Source organism: Ruditapes philippinarum, unplaced genomic scaffold, assembly GCF_026571515.1.
Source record: "Ruditapes philippinarum isolate M1 unplaced genomic scaffold, ASM2657151v2 ctg6661_1_1_1_1, whole genome shotgun sequence".
Classification (NCBI taxonomy): Eukaryota; Metazoa; Mollusca; class Bivalvia; order Venerida; family Veneridae; genus Ruditapes; species Ruditapes philippinarum.
The window spans coordinates 46416-66332 of record NW_026855106.1 but is presented as its reverse complement, the minus strand read 5'-3'; the positions used below and the strand labels follow the sequence as shown (position 1 = coordinate 66332).

The 19917-nt window shown below is 33.3% G+C and overlaps 1 protein-coding gene across 1 annotated transcript in view; it reads left to right on the top strand.

Annotated features, from left to right (window-relative positions):
* Positions 1-19917, top strand: part of LOC132742118 (uncharacterized) — a 72369-nt gene that overhangs the window by 6115 nt on the left and 46337 nt on the right. Inside the window, exons 2-16 of the mRNA XM_060730440.1 lie at positions 1434-1666; positions 1938-2113; positions 5449-5549; positions 12945-13204; positions 14223-14260; positions 14598-14711; positions 15165-15278; positions 15592-15705; positions 16144-16257; positions 16634-16747; positions 17207-17320; positions 17636-17749; positions 18184-18297; positions 18472-18585; positions 19628-19741. Coding sequence (XP_060586423.1) covers positions 1434-1666; positions 1938-2113; positions 5449-5549; positions 12945-13204; positions 14223-14260; positions 14598-14711; positions 15165-15278; positions 15592-15705; positions 16144-16257; positions 16634-16747; positions 17207-17320; positions 17636-17749; positions 18184-18297; positions 18472-18585; positions 19628-19741 — 1948 coding nt within the window. The remainder of the gene's footprint in view (positions 1-1433; positions 1667-1937; positions 2114-5448; positions 5550-12944; positions 13205-14222; positions 14261-14597; positions 14712-15164; positions 15279-15591; positions 15706-16143; positions 16258-16633; positions 16748-17206; positions 17321-17635; positions 17750-18183; positions 18298-18471; positions 18586-19627; positions 19742-19917) is intronic.

Below are 19917 nucleotides of genomic sequence, written 5' to 3'. Positions count from 1 at the left end.
CTTAATCTGAATAGAACATGACCTGTGCGTAGGAATGATTTGGTAAGGTATCTGTAATGAGTGCATTTTTTGCACTGAGATCGCAGCAACATTTTGTACTTGTTAAGAGTGTATTCAGCTCGCGGGATATCAGAACTTATGCCAAAAAGATGTGAATTTATACGATTTCATGTTGGAAATTTCTTGCATTTCCTTTTATCCATGAAAATAGCTGTGATTGTCAATGTGACCGTCGATGATTCTGGACTCAAGTCAACGGATTATTTGTCGTATGCGTCTAAATATAGGCCTATGTAAATATTCATGACCATTTAGTTATTTATTGCTTCGTATTTTAAATTTTACAAAATAACAGATACAAGTTACTGAATATAGCTCAGAGTTTAATTAGCATTGCTCTGTAAGTCTAAGAAATTCTGGAACGAATTTCAATATAGCGGGGAAGTATGTCACGTTTCAGAACTGTTCACTATTTATTGGAGAAGATGTGTAAGCGCCTGGATAGCTCAGTCGATAGAGCTGCGGAACGGTATTCCGAGGGTCCCGGGTTCTAGTCTCAGTCGGCCTGCACATTTTTCGCACCCTTTGACAATATATCGATTGATAGATATCATAATTTGCTTTTAGAATGAAAGAACAATAATTTCTCATGTACATTTATAACTAACAAGGTAAGGAAAGTTGAGTAATTGTTACTTAATTGTTAATGGTTCAATTTTTTACAGTTAGATTTAGTGAAATTTTCAAATGATTATAGTATTTGTTCGGGGTGATAAAAATGAATAATATAGGCGTGTGGGCAACAGTAAAAATATTATCCCGGGAAAAATACTGTTACTAAAGGCGTTATTTTAACTGTTACCCACAAGCTATATACTACTACTTATAATAAAAGTCTTAAAGATCCTGTATGTTTTGTAATTGATATTGTACCTGTGTGTATACCACTCTTACAAGAAATAATATATGTATATTAATTATGCAAATAAAACAAGTTTCAAACATCAAAGAATATGTATAATATGTACTGCAAATATTTGCGCACTTTATAAGTAATCAATAAATTATATGCATTCGTTTCTTATTGGAAAATTTGATTTTGAATTAATAGAAAATAAATTTCCAATTACCTCCCTTTATTTACATGAAATGGTAAATTCGGTAATATATTTATAAATAATGCTTATTGGAACTGACTATATTGACAAATCTTACTTTGAGCATCATATGTATGAAATAAAACCATAAAATGATTGTGTTACAGGAACTTTAAACCAAAAGGTTATCTTTATAAAGATGTGATGTATATGTTTATTCATTTAAGATTGCAAATTGTGCAACACTACATAATTAATAATATTATATTGTACATGATAAATTTACAAAACTTAACATAATATTTTGTGTAATCACTTCGTTATTATACATCTCAGGTTAAAGTGACTATGCGGTTAACATGGAGTTTCACTACTGCACAATGTTCCGAAACAGCAATATCATCTGGTACAGTAACGGGTGATTCAGCGTCTATTACATGCTCTGGTTGTACAACAATGTCATTAGGGACCTATCAAATCCGTTGTCAGGATTCTATGACAGGTTCATGGGGCTCTGGTGAAACCAGTTTCACTGTAAACACATCAACAAACAAACAATTTACATTCTGGTAACGACTTAAAATTTGTTTGTTTATTCTTGTGCCTTCTTTAATGTTGATTCGAAATGAAAACATTTAGGTTCCATGTTTAAATCAAAGATATGCGCATTTATACAAAAAAGGCATTTAATGCTCAACAATGAGAATTGACAATACTTTTCTTTCATTTCTGTGAATTTGCCGACTGTGGTTTGAATTATCTTAACGTTTACTATTTTTAATTACTGTATATTCAATTACTGTATTTTATGATTTAATTTATTGTATTCCATACATGCAGGTTTACCGGCGGTAATTGGATAGGTTTACTATCAGACGGAGGTGATTGGTATATAAAATCCACAGTTGACCTGACAGCACGACAGGATATAGGACGAATAAACTCGTCGCCTACAGTTAACATGCCGTCTGTACTATACTGGAAAACAGGATGTTCTTATACATATACTTTACCAGGTCTATATCTTTCGCGACATTTATAACCACTTAATAATACAACAAGCTTCCTGTTTTGTGTTTTCGAGAAAAAGCGGATTTCTTCAGCAGCCATGTAAATTATTTGTTGTAAAGATCGTTGACGGGTTATATGGCCCTATATAAACGGCTATTTGAAAATATAACCAGAACCGTTAGGCGAGGGTTATATTGAAAACAGCCGTTTATATACGGCCATATAACCTGTCAACAATCTTTATAACGAATTTTTAATACAGCAAGCATCATTTTTAGAGAAAAAAAGTAAGATTTTTTCATGAATCGACAGCAGCCGTGTATTTAAAATTATTTATTACATGCTTTTCGGTGGTTTATAGAAATATATCAGTGATATAAAAACTGGTAATTTCACTGTTTGAAACAGTGAAATTACCACTTTGATAATTTCACTGTTTTGAATTTAAGCCCCTTACGTTGTTTCACTGAAATACCAGCGTGCACAGAACTGGGTACCAACTTAATGACGTGACGTCGTAAATGACGTGTGTTGTATTATTATTTGGCGCGCTTTTCATTCAGTATTAGGTTTAATGTCTTTTTAAAACGTTTTTTGCATATAATATAAAGAAAATTTGTTTAGTTTAGTGTAAGATCAAAATATATTTCACCTTGTGAACACCAAAAGTTCATATTTCACACAAACAAACAAACAAATTTTCTTTTTATTATATGCAAGGAAACGTTTTAAAAAGACATTAAACCTAATACTAGATGAAAATCGCGCCAAATAATAATACAACGTGACGTCATTTACGACGTCACGTCATGAAGTTGGTACCCAGTACTGTGCACGCTGGTATTTCACTGAAACAACGCAAGGGGCTATTCAAAACAGTGAAATTATCAAAGTGGTAATTTCACTGTTTCAAACAGTGAAATTTCCAGTTTTATTTCACTGATATATTTCTATAAACCACCGAAATGTAATAAATTCCGATCTTACACTGAACTAAACAAATATCCTCTATATAAACGTCACGATTATCCAATGAAAAATGACGTTACAAACGTGCAGTATTATATAAAAAAAACTTTATAAACGTCATGATTATCTCATGAAAAACGACGTAACAAATGTGCAATGTCATATATTAAGAGGATATTTTTTCGTTTGAGTGAAATATGGAATATATTGTCACAAAACATGATAAAATGCCACATATTTTCACGAGCCGGGACGGCGAGTGAAAATATGTGGCATTTTATCATGTTGAGTGAAAATATATACCATATTTCACGAAAAACGAAAAAATAACCTTTTTATTTAATTTCATTATCAAAGAAAAATGGTTACGAACCCCCTTGCTTGCTACGCAACTGCAATTGTACAGCGCGCAGTAATATAATTATTGTCTTGTTTTGCACGCGATATTTAGCGCTACATTGTGACGTCACGTAAACAACTCTTTAAACGTCTGTACAGCGTTAATGACTGAATTAAAGATATTGGTGTTCGGATTTATTTTCTTAGTTAGACCATTTTCTATCATTCTAGATAGTTTTCAAAACAAAATTCAACAAAAAGTTGTTTTGTATTTATCAGATTTTTCAAACAAAATGGCGAAAGAAGTCCCTTAAAATAAATATGAGTTTTGACTCCGCCCACTTTCATATTTATATTTCATATTTATTTTTAAAAAATATGAAATATATTTGACTGATATAGCACCATATTTCATGGGTAAAATTAAATAAAGTACCATATTTCAAGGGTAATTAATTAAATAAAGTTATAGACTATATAAAATTTAATCAGGGCCATATATAGAGAATAATAGGTTGGTGCCGTGGATGGAGAAAGTTTATCTGGCGAGGCGGAGGAATTTATTGGGTTCGCCTTCGGCTCACCCAATAAATTCCTCCGCCTCGCTATTGGTGCCGTGGATGGAGAAAATTTATCCGGCGAGGCGGAGGAATTTATTGGGTGCGCCTTCGGCTCACCCAATAAATTCGGCGAACCCAATAAATTCCTCCGCCTCGCCAGATAAACTTTCTCCATCCATGGCACCAATCTATTATTCTATTTATCCTGTCACCGTTGTTTTTAAAGAATTTTATTAGACAAACTACCTTTAATCACACTATCGGAAATGTTTCTATATAAACAAAGAAGGCCCGAAGCGTGCATTATCCTACAACAGAGTTTACTGATTTTACACTGCGAGTGTTTGTAAAATTGTACAAAATCGCACCAAAATATCAATATTTTTCTAATTGTACTGGCATGCGAGCAGTTCCCGTACAGAAGCAGTACCCGTATTTTTCATTTAAACGCTTGATTTTTACTTGCATTCTTCAAAAATTCATTTCAAATCAAGCAGATACATAAACGAGACAAAATCTAAGTGTCAGTTCGGCAGTACGTATATAAAGTCTCATTTTAAATCACTTTCACCTGTGCGTCGTCAAAACGTGACCTTGTTTTCTCTGGGGGATTCCGTCCTTGCGCGCATGCGCAAAAATACTTACACGTGGGGCTTGTTAAAGGGTTTTCCACTAATACCACCTGTTTACAAATAAGTAGGCAATGTGATGTAAACTTGTTTAGTTATCAGAATGTTGACCAATAGTACTATATATAATAATTTTATGGCTTTGATGCGTAAAATAGCATGCATACAAGCATGCTATTGCATGTGAATGCGTTGGGGTAACGGTACCGGTTAATTGATACCCGCGTTTAGTCTACGCTCTATTTCCTGAATTACATCTATTTATCTCTTAGATAATGGTCTGTTCAACAATTGTAAATGAAAAATAGGTCCGATATAATAAAATTGTATAATTATAATGTGTTAGATTTTATGTACGGGAACTACTTCTCTTCATACAAAATAATGGATAATTTCGGTACCCCATATGAGGCCTCATAACTAAGGGTTATACTATGTTTAGAACATGATGGAATTTCCATGATTTGTGTGACGAGCTGAATATTGATGTGTAACATTCAAATTTTGGTGAGTGAGCGTAATAAAAAATAATGTTTAAGTAACTGTGATTTTTGTACGGGAACTGCTCGCATGCCAGTACGCATTTCGTAAAAAGAGAAACAGAATCAGAAAGACAGAATAAAACAAAAATATGTTTTCCCCTAAGAAAACATTCGTGAAGTCACGACACGATAAATATATCTAACATTTATCAATTGATAATGAAATTAGAATCTACATTGCTCATCAAAGTTCCATGATAATTGTTTAAATTTTCATATTTTTTATAGTTTTTTTTGTAACTGATCATTATAACTAACAACGTTGAATAAAATCATAATCATGATTCTGCTACTTTTATAGTTCATGACGTAGATGGTGACGTAATACGATGCAGATGGGCAAGCGGATCTACTGAATGTGCAGGTGTTTGTCAGGCTTTTCCAGGAGCTTCATTAAATGAGGTATTTTATTACAAATGCAGTTGGGGAAAATGATTGTAATAAAGGCATAGACAATTGCAAATGCACTAAGTCGTTGTTGATCCATAAATCTCTGTCAGATCTACGCGAATGTCCTATAAGAATTCAAATATGAGTTTTTTTTTGCCCGATATTATGAAGCTTGAGATATTTTGGAATCACTTTCGAGTCGAACCAATACTGATATTTTTTCATTTGTTTACCACGCATAAGCACTGCGGTATACCGTACCCCGGATATTGCTTGATATTATGAGGACTTTCATCCCAACGAGGAAAGAAGGTAAGTTCAGTGACGATATTTAGTCATTTTGAATTGGTTTGATATAAATGTTATAGAAAAACAAATACTTCGATAATTTCTCTAGGTACTAAAAAAACGAAAAATGTTGATAAATAGCTTTGAAATTGAAATTAGGAGGTGAAATTCGCCTCTTCCTATGTGATAAATGAGTTCGGATCAGTCAAATTTGATGTTTTTGTGCATATACTTCCTTAAAAGAAAAACTTGAATCGAGTGAAATGTGATTATGATGATAATGTTTATGTTGTAAATGTTCAATCAACAATAGAACCTCATTTTGAGAATAAATACACATGTCAGTGTACCGAGTATTTGCGTGGAGTTGCCCGACGGTGTCACAAGTATTGCTTTTTAGTGTAACGAGTATTGGTTATCAATATAGAGTAAATGCAAGTAGTAAACACAGAGTATTTCCTACACATAATTTTAAATATTTCTTATTGTGTGTTCTAATTTACACTATATGTGCAGAATATGCAGAGTTCGGAGGTACTTTACTGAAAACATCTGCGAATAATCCAGATTTTCATTCCTGCTCATGAAAAATCTCAGCAATTTTCTGTGTTTAAAAAGTTCTCGTTGCTATCGAAGGATCAACCTTTCCAGAATTTGTTAATAATTATTGCATATCTTACTTTAAATAGTAAAAAAATGCATCCAAAGTGCATTAATGCTGCCTCAAGATTGTCAATATTAGACGGTATTGAGCAAGTCTGCCAATATCTAATATCAACCGACTTCCTACTTAGCCAAAAATCCATAAAAAGGTAACTTTCGGTCATTTTACAAGTGCACTCTAGCAACGGCAAACCGTCTACGCGTGAAATTTGTTACGTCCTTAGCAATGAGTTACCGTATGACTGCCGAGCGGGTACAGCTAAAAAACGAATAATGGATTTTGATAAGATTATGATAAAGGTTGGCAGATGCAATAAACAAGAAGGCCATGATGGCCCTGAAATCGCTCACCTGTATATAGGCCCCCGGGGCGGGGCTAATTTTAACCCAGGGGCTTTTATTTCAACAAACTTGGTAGATCCCCATTTGGAGATGTTTCATGATAAATATCTAAGCTCTAGCTCTAAGAAAATCTTTAAGTTTTTACTAAACACATATAGTGAAAAACAATGACCCACACCCTCTGTGCGGGCCAATTTTGTCCCCAGGGCTTTTATTTGAACAAACTTGGTAAACACTCACTAGAAGACAATTCATGCTTAATATATAAACTCTATCTCTTTGGGCTTTTTAACAGAACATTTTTTTCAGTTTTTACTATATACATAAAAGGAAAATCAATGATCCCGGGGCCGGGCCAATTTTTTAACCCCAGGGCCCTTAATTTAACAAAAATTGTAGACACCCATTAGAAGATGTTTCATGCTAAATATCTTAGCTCTAGCTTTTAAGATTTTTTAAAAGAAGATTTTTTATGTTTTAACTATATACATAAAAGGAAAAACAATGACCCCCTGGGGCGGGGCCAATTTTGACCCCAGGGCTTTTATTTGAACAAACTTGTTAGACACCCACTAGAAGAGGTTTCATGCTTAATAGCCAAGCTCTAGCTCTTTGGGTTTTTTAAAAGAAGATTTTTTAAGGTTTTACTATATGCATATAGGGTAAATCAATGACCCCCTGGGGCGGGGCCAATTTTGACCCCAGGGCTTTTATTTGAACAAACTTGGTAGACACCCATTAGAGGATGTTTCATGCTAAATATCATTGCTCTAGCTCTTTGGGTTCTTTAAAAGAAGATTTTTTTATGGTTTTACTATATGCATATTGGGAAAATCAATGACCCCCTGGGGCGGGGCCAATTTTGACCCCAGGGCTTTTATTTGAACAAACTTGGTAGACACTGACTAGAAGATGTTTCATGCCAAATATCTAAGCTCTACCTCTTTGGGTTTTTTAAAAGAAGATTTTTTAAGGTTTTACTATATGCCTATAGGGTAAATCAATGACCCCCTGGGGCGGGGCCAATTTTGACCCCAGGGCTTTTATTTGAACAAACTTGGTAGACACCCATTAGAGGATGTTTCATGCTAAATATCTTAGCTCTAGCTCTTTGTGTTCTTTAAAAGAAGATTTTTTAAGGTTTTACTATATGCATATAGGGAAAATCAATGACCCCCTGGGGCGGGGCCAATTTTGATCCCAGGGCTTTTATTTGAACAAACTTGGTAGACATCCATTAGAGGATGTTTCATGCTAAATATCTTAGCTCTAGCTCTTTGGGTTCTTTAAAAGAAGATTTTTTAAGGTTTTACTATATGCATATAGGGTAAATCAATGACCCCCTGGGGCGGGGCCAATTTTGACCCCAGGGCTTTTATTTGAACAAACTTGGTATACACCCATTTGAGGATGTTTCATGCTAAATATCTTAGCTCTAGCTCTTTGGGTTCTTTAAAAGAAGATTATCTTAGCTCTAGCTCTTTGGGTTCTTTAAAAGAAGATTTTTTAAGGTTTTACTATATGCATATAGGAAAAATCAATGACCCCCTGGGGCGGGCACATTTTGACCCCAGGGCTTTTATTTGAACAAACTTGGTAGACACTGACTAGAAAATGTTTCATGCCAAATATCTAAGCTATACCTCTTTGGGTTTTTTAAAAGAAGATTTTTTAAGGTTTTACTATATGCATATAGGGTAAATCAATGACCCCCTGGGGCGGGGCCAATTTTGACCCCAGGGCTTTTATTTGAACAAACTTGGTAGACACCCATTACAGGATGTTTCATGCTAAATATCATTGCTCTAGCTCTTTGGGTTCTTTAAAAGAAGATTTTTTTAAGGTTTTACTATATGCATATTGGGAAAATCAATGACCCCCTAGGGCGGGACCAATTTTGACCCCAGAGCTTTTATTTGAACAAACTTGGTAGACACTGACTAGAAGATGTTTCATGCCAAATATCTAAGCTCTACCTCTTTGGGTTTTTTAAAAGAAGATTTTTTAAGGTTTTACTATATGCATATAGGGTAAATCAATGACCCCCTGGGGCGGGGCCAATTTTGACCCCAGGGCTTTTATTTGAACAAACTTGGTAGACACCCATTAGAGGATGTTTCATGCTAAATATCTTAGCTCTAGCTCTTTGGGTTCTTTAAAAGAAGATTTTTTAAGGTTTTACTATATGCATATAGGGAAAATCAATGACCCCCTGGGGCTGGGCCAATTTTGATCCCAGGGCTTTTATTTGAACAAACTTGGTAGACATCCACTAGAGGATGTTTCATGCTAAATATCTTAGCTCTAGCTCTTTGTGTTCTTTAAAAGAAGATTTTTTAAGGTTTTACTATATGCCTTTAGGGTAAATCAATGACCCCCTGGGGCGGGGCCAATTTTGACCCCAGGGCTTTTATTTGAACAAACTTGGTAGACACCCATTAGAGGATGTTTCATGCTAAATATCTTAGCTCTAGCTCTTTGGGTTCTTTAAAAGAAGATTTTTTAAGGTTTTACTATATGCATATAGGGAAAATCAATGACCCTCTGGGGCGGGGCCAATTTTGACCCCAGGGCTTTTATTTCAACAAACTTGGTAGACACCCAATAGAGGATGTTTCATGCTAAATATCTTAGCTCTAGCTCTTTGGGTTCTTTAAAAGAAGATTTTTTAAGGTTTTACTATATGCATATAGGGTAAATCAATGACCCCCTGGGGCGGGGCCAATTTTGACCCCAGGGCTTTTTTGAACAAACTTGGTAGACACTGACTAGAAGATGTTTCATGCCAAATATCTAAGCTCTACCTCTTTGGGTTTTTTAAAAGAAGATTTTTTTAAGGTTTTACTATATGCCTATAGGGAAAATCAATGACCCCCTGGGGCGGGGCCAATTTTGACCCCAGGGCTTTTATTTGAACAAGCTTGGTAGACACTGACTAGATGATGTTTCATGCCAAATATCTAAGCTCTAGCTCTTTGGGTTTTTTAAAAGAAGATACATGTATTTTAAGTTTTTTCTTTCGGTTGCCATGGCAACCAGAGTTCTGCATGGAATTAAATTCTTTGAACAATTTTTAAAGGTGACCACCAAAGGAACATTCCTGTGAAGTTTGGATGAAATTGGCCTAGTGGTTTATGAGGAGATTTCATTTAAAGTAAAAGTTTACGGACGACGGACGGACGGACGGACGTACGGACGCCGGACGAAAAGCGATCACAAAAGCTCACCCTGTCACTTTGTGACAGGTGAGCTAAAAAGTTATGTTCCTTATAACCTTTTACCTCATAAAGGCGTGTTTAGAAGGCTTTACACCCCACCTCCTGTGTCCCCTTCTGTTTGGGGGTTTGAAGTGGGGCATTAGCCCCTCTCATCGCCGAGAAGATTTGGGACTTATGGGGGTGGGGGCTAAAATGGTCTCAGGTCGATTTAAAGGTACCGTGTATAATCAACGCCGAAAACCTTAGACTTTATCTCAATCAATTGAAAAGTTGCTGCACCTTGAAATCAGTTTTGATGGGAAAAAAACGCAAAATAGAGATTTTTGGCAATTTTGAGACGTCCCCCAGTTGCCATGGTAACTGGAAATTTAAAATTGAGTATGCTATTCCACAGGCTATGGCCCAGCTAACATTTGTACCCAGTTTGATCAGTATTGAAGCATTTTTTATAGTTTTATAGCAGTTTGAACTTGTAACAAGAGGCTTAATTCAATGATCGCAATGCTCATGCAGTAAAAGGTTAAGACGATACCGGCATGCTTGGACGGCATAAGCACTCGGGCCAATATTTTACTAAGTGTGTCGATATGTTTCTTAAGGCAAACTTGCCCTGTAAAAACCTATTATTAATGTCATCTAAATATGTTTTGTTATCCTTTTTCTTTTCAGAGATGGGTCTCCTTGATCACAGTTTCTTGAGACATGTATTTAAAGATTTTTATCGTCAATTTCGATGGTTCTACCCTGCTCCCGAGCCTGCTTCCGACCCTGCACACACTTAATTTTATCTATAGTGTGATTTTCAATCAAATGGGAAATTAAATCTCTGTATTTGCCCGTAGGAAAAGAACAGTAATAACACTGAAAATCCATTGTTGAATCAGAAATATTTGAATAAATATCATATAATCAGCATATTATCAGCAAAGTGAAATGGAATCGATAAACAGACGTGAAAATTATACAAAAAACATCGATTTTCCATTTTAATATGCTCATTCTGTTTTGCAATACACTGTACACTAAAGTTGGGCTATTTTGCAATACTCTGTACACTTAAAATCAATACTCGGTACACTTTCTTGTATCTTTTTAGGCCTGTATCTTTTTGTACTTTCACACTTTTTGCCTGAAATTTGGACAACGCATATTTGGATTGTGAATAAAAAAATTGCTCGATTCAATTTTTTTTTTATATTGGTAATATAATAATTTCTAACGATTCTACAGTATCACAGTCAGTATTTTCTATTGAGGAGCTGATCGTTTAGAGGTAGTTTAATCAATTTTACAAATACCTGTAATATTTTGATGTCTTTTAGAGCTACAAAAATACCTCTAGATATATAAAACCCGTTGAGATAAATGAAATAGCCATTAGTTTGGAAAATATCGTCGCTGAACTTACCTTCGTTCGCCGTTCAAAGTCGCGAAATGGGATGAAAGTCCTCATAATATCGAGCAATATCCGGGGTACGGTATACCGCAGTGATAAGTCAGTGTTCATCTGTGGTGTTCTACAGAATGTTTTAGGCCTTAATTTCTGCGGAACAGTTACGAATGTATACTAAAGTTTTATTTGGCTTCATTAACATTCACTTTATTTCATATTAGTTCACGACTATTTTTATGAACGCGTATGGAAAACAGAAGTCGATTATGATAGTATCGATTTTGCACTTCGATGAAAATTAATAAACATAACTTTTAAGAAATGCAGCGTTTTGATTGGTTGACAATTAAAGCTTGAAAGTTGAGACTAAAAAATTGTTCGAATTACCCTCGAGGTATCCCTTATTGTGCGTGTAGATTAAGTTAAACCAAGCCACCCGTCTGACATCATTGCATCAGATAACATGGTAAAATATAATAAACATGATCAACAAGGAAAGCCGGCGTTCAATGAACACAGTCCCTACACGACCCAGCAACATGGACCAGCGGCAAGGAGCCCAGGATTACCTCAAACGAAAACAGGAGAGGGTGCGAGGCAGAGCACGTACAGCATTATTCCTTAAGAAATTATAGTAACCCACAAGGCAATCAAAGACAATAGATTTATTAATAGGCCTACAAAGCAAATGCGCACATGGCTGGGACTTGAAGTACGGGGAAGCGCATGATTAAAAAAAAAAAAATAGGGGCAAAAGGGAAGATACTTACCGTAAACAAGAATAACAACTATCTTTGATCACCGACGTATGAGCACTCTTTATGCGGTGCAAGGGGACGTGGACGGTAGCTTGAACTTACAACTATTGTCCACGAATGGGCTTAATCAAACGGATCTTATTAAATTTTCTTTTTGCCGCTTTTGTTGAATTGCGTGTTTTTTCTATTTCAAAGTATATTGCACCTCGGATCGATTTACAATTTATAAATTATTCATTTAATTCTTGCCTTTGTTTTCTCGTCTACGGTAAGTATCTTCCCCTTTGCTCCTAGTTTTATTTCTTTAATTTACACCCCTTCCTCCGGTCTCCTTCCCTCTTCCCTCCTTTTATTCAATCAATTATCTGTTTTCTTTGAATTCCTTATCAGTTACAAATTATTTCCTATTATTCAATCATTTATTTGTTTTCTCTAAATTCCTTATCATTTGCAAATTATTTATCATTTTAGTGATAAGCCTGTCCGTGCAATGCCTTGCGCCCTCTCCTGTTTTTGTTTGGGGTCCGCCTGGGCTCCTTGCCACTGGCTTGTTGCTGGGCCGTGTGGGGATTGCGTTCATTGAACGCCACCTTTCCTCGATGATCTTGTTTATCATATTTTGACATTATTCTTCATCTATAAAGCAATAACGTTGCATTGAGTTTACGCTGATTATCGTTTGTAAAGTTATTTTCTTTTCTATGTGAAAGAAAAAGAAAATACAGTTGTTTACATATGTTTTCAGGCGACATGTACTATATCATACACAGCAGGTACGTCCACAGGGTTTTACGCAGTAGCCATACAAGTGGAAGATTTTATGACCACAACTTCAACAACACCTCTAAGTAGCATACCTGTTCAATTCATGGTCCACATTTATTCAGGGAGTGGTTGTTCAGATGCACCGCAATTTATAGACCCAACACCTACTGCCAACACAAGGGTCGTTAGTGACATCGGCAGTCAGTACAACTTTACAATCAAAGTACAGGGACCACAATCGTAAGTATTAGAAAAATAGCATAATGTAATCTTCTTCAATATTAACCTATATTTTGTGTTTCTTTTTTAAGGTTATTACACTTGAAATAGATTAAGCGAAAGGATGTAGGTAGATAAGCACTTCATTGGTATAGCGTCATATTTAGTAAAATATGATAAACATGATCAACAAGGAAAGGCGGCGTTTAAAAATTGAATTACGAATAATCTCTTTGTTATTTTTACAAGTCGGACACGTCATTATATGTTTGTAAAGTTACCTTTATGATGTTGTTATACACCACCGAGTGATAAACAATGATGTTTTCTTTCAAAGATTTCTTAGGCTCGTAATACTATCAGAGCTAGAAATTTCGCAGAAATCAACAAAGTCCTCAACATCATCCTGGCACTACATAACTATATCTGCTACATGGACACCTTCCTCCGCTGATGCTGACACTGATCATAGAGTTTGCTTCTACGCAAGGGATAGTATAGGGTATTCATTTTATCAAACTTCATTGAATAATGCAGACTTGGCATACAATCTAATCCTGTTTTTCTGGTTCAGAAATAAAGAAATACTAGTGGCATTATTGTACGAAAAATTAAAAATGCAACCAAAAAAGTGTGTTCTTGAATAAAAGTAAAAAAGAGATTAAATGTGCCTAGGAATAATACTCTCATTTTTCATTAAGAGATTATTTACTCCTATATTGCGATGCTCGACGTGAATGAAGTGGGTTTTTTTCTGGGGAGTGTATGATAGGAAGTTCATTTACAATATAGGCATAGAACATCTATTCGATATATGTGCCACTGTTCTGACAGTCTCACACACAACAGAAACATTAAATAAATTAGTATTATTAGTCGAGTAACGAGCTTTGAATCTGAATTACTAGCCACGCTCTTTGCCACTGGACCGCGAATCCGCTCCTGAAAAATTCCTTACAATATATATACTATTTATTTCATCCATTGAAGTTCTAAAATAATATTTTCAGAAATATTATATTTTAAATTTATTTTACAGCGTCACAAGTGAAACAAGATGCATTGTTTTACATGCAGGTGAGCTTTCAATATTGTATATATTGCTACTGGGATAAAACAAGACACTTCTCTCGATCCTTTAACGGTATTTAAAGTTTTCTAATCTGAAAGCGACCTTTGTGATTTTGAGTTTTCTCTCGCAGATGTTTTACTTTTCATCTAAACAGACACATTTTTTTTATTTAATCTCTTAATAGATGTTAACGAATGCGATATTAACCAATGTTAAAGAAGTGGTTCTTCTAACGATCATGTCAACTACAATCGTCCTAAAAAAACGGGATATGAAGGCGATAATACTTGTTCATTTGCATAAAATATGCATTCTTTAATTTTGTGTCCCATCTGTTTATAGAAATTGACGAATGCGGAAGTAATCCATGTAAGAACAATGGAACTTGCACCGATTTTGTCAATTTCTACAATTGTTCTTGCCAACCAGGCTACCAAGGAATCAACTGTGAAAATGGTGACTTAAATTTTAATTTTATCTTCTATTATATTAAAAAACAGTTCTCATCTATCATTTTTGAGATTTTTTATATGTTACACACTCCACTTGCATTCATCGATATACATATAAATAAAAGAAAATCCGTCAATATTTCACATTCTTCATTAAACAGTCACATAATAATTCTGCCTAATCTATTATATTTCAAAAAATACAAACGTATGTGACCATAGTAAGTAAATGTTGCAGGCATTAAAAATTATAGGAGTTAGTATACTTATTTTTGTCATTCCGAGTATAGAGTAATTAATTGCAATACAGTAATTTATTCATACTCGAGAACAATTAATATCATTGAAGAAAAATAAAGCATTTTTATCTTCCATGTAATGTTTGCAAGACGATTTCTTCCATACTTATATTGATTGTATGTTTTTTGTGTTTTATTTCTGTCTTTTCTGTTGATAGAAACTGATGAATGCGGAAGTAGTCCATGTCAGAACGGTGGAACTTGCAGTGATTATATCAACTTCTATAATTGTTCTTGTTCACCAGGCTATGAAGGCATTAATTGTGAAGCGGGTGAGGAATGAACAAGAAAAACAACTAAATATTACTCCATTATTCAATATTTCAGAAACCTAATCGTTTGCATAATTTCGACATTACTCATGCATTTTTAGAAAGGCATCTTTATAGTTATCATCGGATATAACGGTAAACAATTTATAGGAACTGAAATTGTGTTAGTCATATTTACTGCTATAACTATTTATATCATGTTCCACTTTGACATATAGTTCTTAACAATATACACTTATTTAATAAACACACTGTGTATATGCTTAATATATGGATATTTGATTTAATTTTCTTTTCTTCCATATTTCCTTAGAAATAGACGAATGCAGAAGTAATCCATGTAAGAACAACGGAACTTGTAATGATTTTGTCAATTTCTACAATTGTTCTTGTCAACCAGGCTACCAAGGCATTAACTGCGAAAATGGTAACTTGAATTTTAATTTTAACTTCTAAATAGTTAAAAATAAGGTTTCACCTATCATTTATGATAGTTTCCAAATGTTACATACTTCACTTGCATTCATCGATATACATATTTATGAAGCAAAAACCGTCAATATTTCACATTCTTATTTAAAGAGTCATATAATAGTTTTGCTTTATCTATTACATTTTCACAAATAGAAACGATTGTGACCATAGGAGGTATTAAAGTTGTTTGTTTTGTTTTTTCTGACGGAGTACTTGTATAGAGTCATTAATTGTAATTCTGTCCGTCAGATTTTCTGTCTCGAGAAAATTCATTATCATTGAGAAAAATTAAACCGTTTTATCTTCAGTGAAATATTTTCAAAACATATCCTTTCATACTTATTTTGATTGTATCTTTGTTCTGTTACATTTCTGTTTTTTTCCTTTATAGAAACTGATGAATGCGACAGTAGTCCATGTAAGAACGGTGCAACTTGCAATGATTATGTCAACTTCTATAATTGCTCTTGTCCACCCGGTTATAAAGGAATCCATTGTGAAGAAGGTAATGAATAAATTAAGAAAACCTTAGTCTATTTTTCAGTATTCTTCCAACTTTATCTGTAGTTATTTTTGTCATACAAATGTAGTTTTAAAATAATATTTAGACAGTTATCAACGAATATGACGCTTAACAATAAAGAACTGAAATTTTGTAAGTTATATAAACTGCTATAACTATTTATATCATGCCCACTTTGACATCTAGTTATTTATAATAAACATTTATTGAATAACTATATATGTTTTTATATGCACATTTGATTGATTTTTATCCCATATTTTCTTAGAAATTACACACTTAACTGCACTGTATAGATGCATAAATTAGTAATCTATGCATATTAAATTTAGTTTTCTTTTCTTCCATCTTTCCTTAGAAATTGACGAATGCGGTAGTAATCCATGTAAGAACAACGGAAATTGTAATGATTTTGTCAATTTCTACAATTGTTCTTGTCAACCAGGCTACCAAGGAATCAACTGTGAAAATGGTAACATGAATTCTAATTTTACCTTCTATTATAGTAAAAACAGTTTTCATCTACCATCTTTGAGATTTTTTTTATATGTTACACACTCCACTTGCATCCATCGATATACATATTAATAAATAAAAGAAAATCCGTCAATATTTCACATTCTTCATTAAACAGTCACATAATAATTCTGCCTTATCTATTATATTTCAAAAAATACAAACGTATGTGACCATAGTAAGTAAATGTTGCAGGCATTAAAAAAATATAGGAGTTAGTATACTATTTTTTGTCATTCCGAGTATATAGTAATTAATTGCAATACAGTAAGTTATTCATATTCGAGAACAATTAATATCATTGAAGAAAAATAAAGCATTTTTATCTTCCATGTAATGTTTGCAAGACGATTTCTTCCATACTTATATTGATTGTATGTTTGTTTTGTTTTATTTCTGTCTTTTCTGTTGATAGAAACTGATGAATGCGGAAGTAGTCCATGTCAGAACGGTGGAACTTGCAGTGATTATATCAACTTCTATAATTGTTCTTGTTCACCAGGCTATGAAGGCATTAATTGTGAAGCGGGTGAGGAATGAACAAGAAAAACAACTAAATATTACTCCATTATTCAATATTTCAGAAACCTAATCGTTTGCATAATTTCGACATTACTCATGCATTTTTAGAAAGGCATCTTTATAGTTATCATCGGATATAACGGTAAACAATTTATAGGAACTGAAATTGTGTTAGTCATATTTACTGCTATAACTATTTATATCATGTTCCACTTTGACATTGATAGTTCTTAACAATATACATTTATTTAATAAACACACTGTGTATATGTTTAATATATGCATATTTGATTCAATTTTCTTTTCTTCCATATTTCCTTAGAAATAGACGAATGCAGAAGTAATCCATGTAAGAACAACGGAACTTGTAATGATTTTGTCAATTTCTACAATTGTTCTTGTCAACCAGGCTACCAAGGAATTAACTGCGAAAATGGTAACTTGAATTTTAATTTTACCTTCTAAATAGTTAAAAATAAAGTTTCACCTATCATTTATGATAGTTTTCAAATGTTACATACTTCACTTGCATTCATCGATATACATATTTATGAAGCAAAAACCGTCAATATTTCACATTCTTATTTAAAGAGTCATATAATAGTTTTGCTTTATCTATTATATTTTCACAAATACAAACGAATGTGACCATAGGAGGTATTAAAGTTGTTTGTTTTTTCTGATGGAGTACTCGTATAGAGTCATTAATTGTAATTCTGTCAGTCAGATATTCTGTCTCGAGAAAATTCATTATCATTGAGAAAAATTAAACCGTTTTATCTTCAGTGAAATATTTTCAAAACATATCCTTTCATACTTATTTTGATTGTATCTTTGTTCTGTTACATTTCTGTTTTTTTTCCTTTATAGAAACTGATGAATGCGACAGTAGTCCATGTAAGAACGGTGCAACTTGCAATGATTATGTCAACTTCTATAATTGCTCTTGTCCACCCGGTTATGAAGGAATCCATTGTGAAGAAGGTAAGGAATAAATTAAGAAAACCTTAGTCTATTTTTATATTTTTATATGCATATTTGTTTGATTTTTGTCCCATATTTTCTTAGAAATTACACACTTAACTGCACTGTATAAATGCATAAATTAGTAATCTATGCATATTTAATTTAGTTTTCTTTTCTTCCATCTTTCCTTAGAAATTGACGAATGCAGTAGTAATCCATGTAAGAACAACGGAAATTGTACCGATTTTGTCAATTTCTACAATTGTTCTTGTCAACCAGGCTACCAAGGAATCAACTGTGAAAATGGTAACATGAATTCTAATTTTACCTTCTATTATAGTAAAAACAGTTTTCATCTACCATCTTTGAGATTTTTTTTATATGTTACACACTCCACTTGCATCCATCGATATACATATTAATAAATAAAAGAAAATCTGTCAATATTTCACATTCTTCATTAAACAGTCACATGATAATTCTGCCTTATCTATTATATTTCAAAAAATACAAACGTATGTGACCATAGTAAGTAAATGTTGCAGGCATTAAAAAAATATAGGAGTTAGTATACTATTTTTTGTCATTCCGAGTATATAGTAATTAATTGCAATACGAAAATAATAATAAAATATTTTTGACTGTTCAGCATTTCATAAAAGTAAGCAAACGCTTTTGATTTTGAAAACAAACCAGCACAATCCCAATAAATATTAATGTATTTTTCTTTCATTTCTGCAAAACAATAGACAAGATTCTTTCCTTTCTTCTTCTATTTTTTTTTCTTCTATATTTCATTTTCTCAAAATCTATTTTTGTTTTTGTTATATTCGGCAAATGTACATGTTTTCTAAGTCATTGTAACGCAAATATATAAAAATCAGTTAACATCGTTAAATACCATTCAAGCTAGAGAACATGTACACCCAATCATTTTTATCGTTCTTTCTTACCTAAAATCATTTTTAAAGCCAAGTACTATATATGTGTGAGTTTTGTTACTTCTATCTAACTGATAGTCATTCTTGTAAAATAAGTTATTGTAATTTATTGTATCAGGGAAGACCCGTTGCTAATGTTGAGAGAACTTGTGGGTCAACCCTTTTGCCAAATATGTCATGTCATTGTATTGTAACTGTCTACATGTATGTATATGTCTTATTTTTGGCAATAAAATATGTTTAAATCAATTGCAATACAGTAAGTTATTCATATTCGAGAACAATTAATATCATTGAAGAAAAATAAAGCATTTTTATCTCCCATGTAATGTTTGCAAGACGATTTCTTCCATACTTATATTGATTGTATGTTTGTTTTGTTTTATTTCTGTCTTTTCTGTTGATAGAAACTGATGAATGCGGAAGTAGTCCATGTCAGAACGGTGGAACTTGCAGTGATTATATCAACTTCTATAATTGTTCTTGTTCACCAGGCTATGAAGGCATTAATTGTGAAGCGGGTGAGGAATGAACAAGAAAAACAACTAAATATTACTCCATTATTCAATATTTCAGAAATCTAATCGTTTGCATAATTTCGACATTACTCATGCATTTTTAGAAAGGCATCTTTATAGTTATCATCGGATATAACGGTAAACAATTTATAGGAACTGAAATTGTGTTAGTCATATTT